Source organism: Aulonocara stuartgranti, assembly GCF_965226115.1.
Source record: "Aulonocara stuartgranti genome assembly, chromosome: 8".
Lineage (NCBI taxonomy): Eukaryota > Metazoa > Chordata > Actinopteri > Cichliformes > Cichlidae > Aulonocara > Aulonocara stuartgranti.
Genome location: NC_138959.1, coordinates 6,293,578 through 6,302,403, shown reverse-complemented (window position 1 = coordinate 6,302,403; position 8,826 = coordinate 6,293,578). Strand labels below are relative to the sequence as shown.

The window sequence follows — 8,826 nt, the reverse complement described above, 5'->3', positions numbered from 1 at the left end:
AATTTTCTGTTGTTTTTTTTCTAACAAAAAAGTAAGTAAGCATTTTAAAGTTGTATGTAATTAGTAATTCATTCAATTTACTTTTATGTCATTTCAACTTTTATCGTTTTGTTGTTTTATTGTCTAAACTTTATTCTCTTCTCTTCTCTTGATAAATGTGTATGATGACAGAAAGACGTATGGATAGTTCATTGCACTGCCCTGTAATTATAAAATATAAAGTTTTTTGTTAGTTTACTGTGACTAACAGTAACTTTCCTATCATTTAATTGTTTATTATTTTGGTGTAGGATGAATGACAATGAGGGTAGGACGTCTTTATCAATAGGAAAAGCTGTAAAACGTGAAAACACTGAAAATACTGAACATACTTTTTAGTATTACGTTTAAAATCTATACATTGCTTCACATGATCTAAAAACTGTCCACTTGGCTGGATTTGAGTCTTCACCAGGCCAATTATGGCCCTGGGGCCTTATGTTTGACACCCCTGGATTAAACTGATGAGCCCCTTTTAATATTTGTGTATGTATTTTTTTTTTTATCTCTGCACCTACTGTACCTTTAATTTCTGCACATATAGTATATTTTATTCTGCATATGTGTTATTTATTGGTGGTTACTGCTTTCTTTTCTTTTAGCACTGATGTGGGACAGTACTCCAATTTCATTGTACTGTTGTACAGTGCATGACTGTGCAATGATAATAAATTGTAAATAATGAGTTAAAAGTGTTTGTTTTCTGCTTATTTTCTTTTAATTGAGATTATTCTGAATATTATACTTATTGTGTGATTTTTTTTAAGAAAGCTGAGTATCTGAGTAAAATTTGGAATCGGTGACTTTTTTAAATTGTGGTGCACATATTAAAAAAATACGCTAACAGATATTCCAGCGCTGGTGAGAAAAACAGAATAAATCTAAGTCTTAGTCTAAGTGGAAGAAAATGGTCATTAGTCAAGTATTAAAGGAACATTCCAGTAATTGCACATTTTAAAAAATGAACCAAATCGTTTTTTTTAACATTTACAAAATTTTTATTTAAAAATATTTCAACAGTCCCAAAAATACTTTCTATGACATTGAAAAAATACATTACTAATACAGTTAAAATACTATACTGAAGTCGTGAATGACCGTCCAGGACAAGCGTCATTATCGTGTTGTCGCATATTCAAAATAGTTCTTTGTGAGTGTCACTGGGCAGCCTGGATAGTGCTTTCACTTAGTGTCACACAATGTTCAAGGTTCAGTGTCCAAATAACACAAAATGCATTTTCCTGTTGATCTCAAAGCTTTTCCTGAGGATTACGTGGCAGTGTGGATAAAACAAGCACCAAAGGAATGTGTTTCAATAGGAAGAGATTTCCTTTTCATTAGTCTTTGTGATATGAAGTTGGTGATCACACTGCCTTTTTGTTGTGCTGGCTCAGAGATCGGTTCACACAGTATGGGATGATACTGACAGTGACCAGTGGCACAATGGCACTCTTGCAGAAGGACAGCAGGTAGAAGAGGGCCGCGGTATGTGTAGGAGGCTTGAAGGAGTCAAACAGGTGCAGCAGGAGCAGAGAGCTGATGATGCATCCTGCTTTGACCAACAGGCTGCTGCTCTTTTTGGTTTCGGTGTAGAGGGGAGAGTGCAGGCCCAGACCCAGGCCAAACAGCGTGCCCATGTTGCGTAGGAGGCTGGCAAAGGGCGTGGTGTCCAGGTGGACCCACTCTGGTCTGATGCACCACTTCTGGGCTTTCTCCATGGTCCACAGCAGGTCCACACCCAGAGCTTTGAGCAGCACATAGAAGCCAACAGCGAAGGAGGTGAGGAACAGAGTCGTGTAGAAATACTTCTTCATGCTGGCGCTGTAGATCCACTGAGTTCTGTTAAAGGCCTCAGCCACAATCATACCTAGAAAACAATGATCCACATTAGGAAAGCAGAGGCGGATATTTTGCGTTACTTATTATACCGCTGCAGGCTTAATAACTGACTATATTTCTGACTATATATTTTACTGAATGACTGAGGCATAGCCAGCTGTTCACTGAAACTGTAAAAATACTCACCTGTGATAAGACCGGCGATGACCTGGTGGGGGAAGTGGGCAGCAATAAAGACTCTAGAGAGGCAGACACACACCTGGACCCCACAAAAAAGTGTCCACAGAAGAGCCTTCAGATACCTGTTGAAGTACAAATTCACACAGCTTAGATTCATTGATTTCCAGCAGCTCAAGATTACATGAAAGAAAATCTTTTGAAGCACTGTAACAATAAACAAATTTATTCTTCTCTTCTCATGAGAACTTCAGCTGCCCGCATGTCAAAACAACCTGTGTTTAACACCCTGTTTTCAGTCAATACTTCTCAGAAGTCAATGATCAACCCCAGCACCGAACAGATAGCGTGTCCAGAGCGATAAGCTCTGAATGGAGAAAAATGGTAAACAACACCAAAATCGGCAGGGCCAAGAAAGGAAAAATAAAGTTATAGACTCACCACTGACTGTTTGTGGATTTGTTGCTGGTCATGATGGCGAGGATCGAGGTCACCAGGGTGTAGTAGACTCCTGCAGCTCCCATAGCATGGCCAGAGGGGCTGCCTAGGTAACACAGACAGACGGAGGAAGGCAGTTATTAACACGTGGGCCAGAGCAACCTGCACTGCTCATTCATTAGATTCTTTTGTTTTGTTGTTTGTTTTAACCTAAGTAATAAATGAATGAAAAAGATCGCCACTATTTTATTTTAACTTGATTTTAAACAACTCAATAAGCTCATATATTTGGCTGCTGTCCAAATAACCTAACTGCAAATAACATAACATGCATGTTTATGGACTGTGTCACAGGGGAAACATGTAAACTCCACACAGAAAGGCAGACAGAAACCAGAGGTTACAAAAGAAACGTTCTTTCTGTGATATGTACGAATTAAGCACAATATCACCTGACAGCATTAGGGCTTTATCTTGAGGATGAGTGCCAAGATCTAGATCTTTAGAATGATAATTTATTTGATTCGGCCAATTTACTTCAAAGTAAACTTCAGGCAGGAACACATGCAGAGTGAGAGGAGCTGTGGGCTAATGGGAGTCGGTTTATTTTTACCCTCACGCAAGTTAATGCAGCCGTGCATGAACAGTGGTGTCTCTCACCTGGTCCAGTCTCACAGGTCATTGGGTACTGCTCAATGTGAGGGGGCACGGAGTTTGCATAGTAGGCTGTCTCGTGGACCCACCAGTACGGCCTCTCTCCAAACAGAATCCTGAAGAGGACAGCAGAAACATGCATTGAGTTACGGTCTAAAGAAAGCTTATTTCACACGATTATATATCAGTTAAAAAAATACGCTCACCATTTGAACACTAAATTAAGCCAGTCTCCGATCACAGCCACCCAGATCAGCTTGATGCCCACTGAAGCCCGCAGGTGAAACCAAAGGGGGAAGAAGATGAAGAAGGTGTTCCTCAGATCAGCCGCCCAGGAGACCCAGAGAAACAAGCCCTGGGCATCTTTGTAGTTGGTCTGCAGGTAGTGGGTGCTGCTCACCCCGAAACCCTGCACAGCGTCCATCACGGCATTAAGCATCTTAGCGTTAAGAGGAAGAAATCTCAGTCTAGTGATGTGTGAGTGGAAGAACAGAGAGTGCTGTTATCAGCGAGACAGCTGGCTGTTTTTATAGTGGACGGACCCACTACCCAAACGCATGCACACGCTGATCTTTGGACCTTACGCATGTGTAATAAAACACTGGCAGTCACTAGAGTTTGGGAGGCATGTCACACAAACAAGTTGGGAAGATAACAGGAAAACAAAACGTCAATCAGTATCTTAGAATCACTGTACAGAGAGAGTCACAGGAGAGAGGACGTCAATCGATCAGTGGCTGTCCTCCTCAAGTGTGACCCAAATTAAACACTTTGCAGAGAGATTTTTTTTCTGCTGCCCCACAGACTATTTTTAAATGTGATCTTCGTCTTCTTCATTTTTGTCCACATGGCTTTGACTTTGGCATTAATAAAGGATAGCCGTGTTTTTCATATTTTCCCTTCTTACATTCTCACATTCTGCACATTCTCACTAATAATTTATCAGTAATGTCATTGATTTTTTTAGTGAAAACATGCCGCCGTTCAGAATGATGGAGTAAGCTATTTCTATATTACATAAGAAGATCAATGATTAAATGAGTGAGTTTGGGATGAAACAAAGCTGATGAGATAGTTGGTGACAAAACAGAAAAAGAAAAAAATAGATAGCAGGTGGAACATAAGGTACTGCACTCTTATGAAAGAAAGGTCTGGTGGGGACATCTGCACAGATGAGCTCATATTTTGTTCTGTTTCCAGAGATATGTTTACGAAAAGTTCAAAACCATTTTGTTGTTTCTCACATTGGGGTTCAGGCACAAGTAGAGATAACGGGTCTTTGCTAGAAGTCTGCAATCTGTCCATGGGCAGCTGTTGCTTTCTGTTACGATAGCTTTGAGCAAGGGGGCCCCCTGAGGTGTAAAGGTTAAGTGACCTGTCTGCACCGTTGCAAAGTTAAACAAACTTGCTAGCCTTGAGTAAAGTCCAGTGGGAATCATTCAGTGGAAGAACGGACAGGACGGCCTCAAAGAGCTTTGCTGAAACCTAACCAAGAAAAAACCCAATAAAGAGACAATATTTTCACAGCATCGTCCTCAGAAAGAGGTCTGGGTTGTGATATAATGGATCTTCTACACAGCTGGGGTGTTGAGCTGGCTGTCTATCTGCAGACCAGATATGGCAAATATGAAGGTTTGTTCGACCTGGCATCCACAGTGGCCGATCTGCACACCACGTTCTTCTGGTTGTTCCCGATCTGGTTCCACCTGCGGAGGGACACGGCACTCAGGCTCATCTGGGTGGCTGTCATCGGAGACTGGCTCAACTTGGTCCTAAAATGGTAACTGGGTGAAAGGGTCCAACTTGAATTAAACTTAAAACTTAAACATTAAAAAAAGGAACGGTTGCATGATTTGCTTCCTGTTTTTTTGTTTCACTGTGGCAGGGTTCTATTTGGGGAAAGACCTTATTGGTGGGTTCACGAGACCAAGTTTTATGGAGCAGGACCGGCCCCTTCACTCCAGCAGTTCCCCATCACATGTGAAACTGGACCAGGTAGAGCTCATGACAGGCATGCGGACCGCATGAAAACTGAACAGAACTAGTCTGTCATAATAGAATGATAAGATTTATTTGGCACAGTACACAATTAGTCTGATAAATACTCCAGTATATCATTGCCAGGTGATAGCTGTAACAATTGGCAACTGTACACGACTTTCTGTGAATGGGCATGACTTTAATGGTGATAAATAGGTAATAAACTTGTAGTGCCTTTTATCTTGCTCCAGTTTCTTTGAGAGATCTCTGTCCTTATACTAATAGTAGAAGGGAAGGTAACAAGGTGCAAGTGTTTTTCTTCAGTCTTCAGTTTCCAGAACATATTAAACGTTCTGGAAACTGAAAGAAAAAGATAAAAGATACCAACAACTTTCAGCAAAATATGACATATTCAAACCACCTCAGACTTGGTGTTGCGCTTACTCTGGTCACCAGTCTGACGAGGATTGGTCGTCACGATAGATGAAGAACCGACTGATCGGTTTTCACTCTAAATTAGAAAATACTAAGCCCAATTTCTTTCTTTGCAGGAAGTCCTTCAGGTCATGCCATGGGCGCAGCTGGTGTCTGGTATGTCATGGTAACAGCACTGCTCTCTATTGCAAGAGAAAAACAGTGCCCCCCATTGCTATATAGGTGAGTCTGTGTTAATACAATCACCTTTTCTGGCTCTCTGGAGTCTTTAGGTTCTGTGCACCTACAATCAGTGTTGTCCCTGTCAGATTTTTGTATATAGGCCTGTGGATGCTAATGGGCCTGGTCGAGCTGGTGGTATGCATTTCCAGGGTCTACATGGCTGCTCACTTCCCACACCAGGTTATTGCAGGAATCATTACAGGTCAGTCCATCTAAAGAACTCTAGTCGATAAAGTGTTGACTTTTACAAAGACTTTGATGTGCAGAATTTTCATAAAAACATTTTGCGAGGGTTGGAAATTAAGTTTACTGAGTGATTATGTAGCCTACAACTACCAATATCATATTTTTAGGAGCAAATGCCAAAGATCAAACAAAGAAATATTGTAGAAGAAGAATTTAAATATGGCTCAGGTGTAAATGCAATCTCAAAATTACAAAAATATGATATATTTAGACCATTTTAACTTCAAATATTGTTTTATTGAGTGTACATGTTACGCATTGTCCCTGTTTAATAAACCACCTTGTCTGTTTTCGTCTTAGGCACACTGGTAGCTGAAGTTGTTTCCAAGGAGAAATGGATCTACAGCGCAAGCCTGAAGAAGTACTTCTTAATTACCCTCTTCCTCACCTCCTTTGCTGTTGGCTTTTATGTGCTCCTTAAAGCTCTGGATGTGGACCTGCTGTGGACCATGGAGAAAGCCCAGAAGTGGTGCATCAGGCCAGAGTGGGTTCACCTAGACTCTGCCCCCTTTGCTAGCCTCCTGCGGAACATGGGCAGCCTGTTTGGTCTGGGCCTCGGTCTGCACTCACCGTTCTACAAGACAACCAAGATGAGGATTATGAGCGCCCCTTTGAGGATTGGATGTATTGTCATCTCTGTATCCCTGCTTCACCTGTTAGATGGATGGACATTTTCCCCTGAAAACCATATGACTTTCTATGCCCTTTCCTTTGGTAAAAGTGCCGTTGCACTTTTAATCCCAACTACTTTGGTGCCTTGGGCTCTCAGCAAGATTTACCCTGTAAAGACAGAAGGCAAAAACTTGTAGCTTTAAGGCAACTGGAGGATTAATGTTCTATATTTACAAGGATTCTTACTTCTCATTTTTAATAGACATCTGTTTTAATCTGGGTCTAGGTTAACTCCATATCTAGGAAACTTGCTATAGAGTTTTTGGAATGCCTGAAGATATTGTGCTGGCCTTGTTACCATTTAGGAGCAGAGGGAAAAGGCTACTTTACTGATTGGAACAATAACATTTAATTGGATGTTACCATTCCCAGAATCTAGACTACTTAGGGACAGAAAAAGGACGTAGACACCCAACTAGCACTTTCAGATAATTGCTGTAAAGCTCACTGATAGACCACATTTGTTCAATTTGAAGAAATAAGAAGCGTCCCCTTCACGGTATGAGCAATAAAGGGTAAAAGTAAAACACAAAAAGTGGTCTTGTTTTTTTGGATATGCTAAGCTAAGCTCAATCTTTCCTGGACCTACAAAGTGCTAGCAGCCTTCTAATTTAGCTGGGTTTAAGTAAAATATGAACATTTTCTACAAATGTTTTCTAATAATTGTTTTCTAAATGGTCTTATTGGGACTTCTGCTACAATTATTACAATTAACCTCCTTGAAATTGAACAATGGTTTATTTTTGTCCATCAAATTACATTTAGTCATGTTTTCATGTTTAGAATAACTGTCTTTTCAGTGTCTGTAATATTGTAAGCTTCTTTAACACCCACAGTATATATGAGATAAAGATTTTTACACATACACGCAGCCACCACCTCAGCAAAAAAAGTATTTTTTAAACAAATAAAAACTGTTTCTTGTAATCATGTTTTCGTGCTTATTTGAGAAGTGCGGTGCAGCCCTGGCAGTTTTCTCAGTATGTCTCAGACTGATACTGATTAATTCTCTGGCCAGAACAACCATTAAATATTAACCAGAGCATGCTCCACTCACTCGGCAGTCCCACATAGTGACACTGCCTCGCACCACAGCCATGCGCTTTCAAAGGTACATGAAGGGTCAAGGGGCAGAAAGCGTTGCCGACAACACGTGGGCCTCATAAGGCTTTAAAAATAGAACCTTGCTCAGGTGACGAACCATCGAAGCAGCTTTGGATGTATGGTACTGAGATCAGCAGGATTGCAAACAAAGGTCACTATCATATTATCACAGACACACCTCTATAAAACCGCTAATTACATTGTGAAACTGCAACGTAAAGTCCAACTGAATGCAATCATAGGTCACCTAAAGTTGCTGTGGTAATGAGAAAAAGTAGGAAACTGAAGGTAGTCGCTGTGGTAACTTTGCTGGACATGAAGTCCTGCATCAGATAACTTAGATCTCGTAGATCTAAACATCATGGAGCCAGTCTGGGATTACATAAAGAGACTTAATCTACCAAAGAAGCATTCTTGGAAGAGCTTGGAACAACCAAACTGTAACATAGCTTAATAAAGCAGATAGAGACTGTCATTATATGGCATTGTTTTTGAGAACAGCCCCACGTTATCATGCCTCAAAGGTTTGATCAGCATTGCACTGTTTTACAAAATAAATCATACTTAATCTTAACAGGACCCAGTGATTATCACGACACATCCCACCAGCAAATGCCAAGTGCTCCTTTTTTGATCATTTTATCTCATTGTCTTCTTACGCTGTTCTAGTTATTTCCGGTTCTTATCTCAAGAAGCTATATGGGAGTTCTTTGTACAGGTACGCTGCATTGCGTTTGTGTGACTAGGAGGCAGGGGGACAGAGGGTATAGACCTCACAACTACGTCAGGGACGTTGAGTAACTGTTTACATTAGTTTACAGTCACAATAGTCAGCTCGCCTTGGTTGTTCTCCTCAATATCTTCTCATCCTCACATAACCTTTTCTATATTTACTTAAAGATGCAGCTCTGGACCAAATAAATAAATAAAAAGAAGTGTCGGCATAAAAGGTGCTTCAAAAAACACGCTTCACAAATATGCACAGTCTAGTCTGATCAGTGAAGTCCTTCATGCCCCTTG

At 40.7% G+C, this 8,826-nt stretch overlaps 2 protein-coding genes across 2 annotated transcripts; one reads left to right on the top strand and one right to left on the bottom strand.

Annotated features, from left to right (window-relative positions):
- Nucleotides 1–1,069: 1,069 nt before the first annotated feature.
- On the bottom strand, nt 1,070–3,642 carry g6pc1a.2 (glucose-6-phosphatase catalytic subunit 1a, tandem duplicate 2). Its single transcript, XM_082543097.1, has 5 exons — nt 3,354–3,642; nt 3,154–3,263; nt 2,497–2,599; nt 2,065–2,180; nt 1,070–1,906 (listed from the first exon to the last, which is right to left on the bottom strand). Exons 1-5 carry the CDS (start codon nt 3,584–3,586, stop codon nt 1,404–1,406), a joined length of 1,065 nt encoding a protein of 354 aa, XP_082399223.1. The 5' UTR covers nt 3,587–3,642; the 3' UTR covers nt 1,070–1,403.
- Nucleotides 3,643–4,597: 955 nt separating this feature from the next.
- g6pc1a.1 (glucose-6-phosphatase catalytic subunit 1a, tandem duplicate 1) lies at nt 4,598–7,555 on the top strand. Its single transcript, XM_082543082.1, has 5 exons — nt 4,598–4,927; nt 5,033–5,142; nt 5,679–5,784; nt 5,871–5,986; nt 6,331–7,555. The coding sequence occupies exons 1-5, from the start codon at nt 4,710–4,712 to the stop codon at nt 6,837–6,839; spliced, it is 1,059 nt and encodes a 352-aa protein (XP_082399208.1). The 5' UTR covers nt 4,598–4,709; the 3' UTR covers nt 6,840–7,555.
- Nucleotides 7,556–8,826: the final 1,271 nt, after the last annotated feature.

Coding starts and splice junctions, on each gene's coding strand:
- g6pc1a.2 (XM_082543097.1), bottom strand. CDS start 3,586: ATGCTTAATGCCGTGATGGACGCTGTGCAGGGTTTCGGGGTGAGCAGC. Junction 2,181..2,496: donor AAATCCACAAACAGTCAGTG/GTGAGTCTATAA, acceptor GTACTTCAACAG/GTATCTGAAGGCTCTTCTGT. Junction 1,907..2,064: donor CATCGCCGGTCTTATCACAG/GTGAGTATTTTT, acceptor ATTGTTTTCTAG/GTATGATTGTGGCTGAGGCC.
- g6pc1a.1 (XM_082543082.1), top strand. CDS start 4,710: ATGGATCTTCTACACAGCTGGGGTGTTGAGCTGGCTGTCTATCTGCAG. Junction 5,785..5,870: donor TGCCCCCCATTGCTATATAG/GTGAGTCTGTGT, acceptor TGTCCCTGTCAG/ATTTTTGTATATAGGCCTGT. Junction 5,987..6,330: donor TATTGCAGGAATCATTACAG/GTCAGTCCATCT, acceptor TTTTCGTCTTAG/GCACACTGGTAGCTGAAGTT.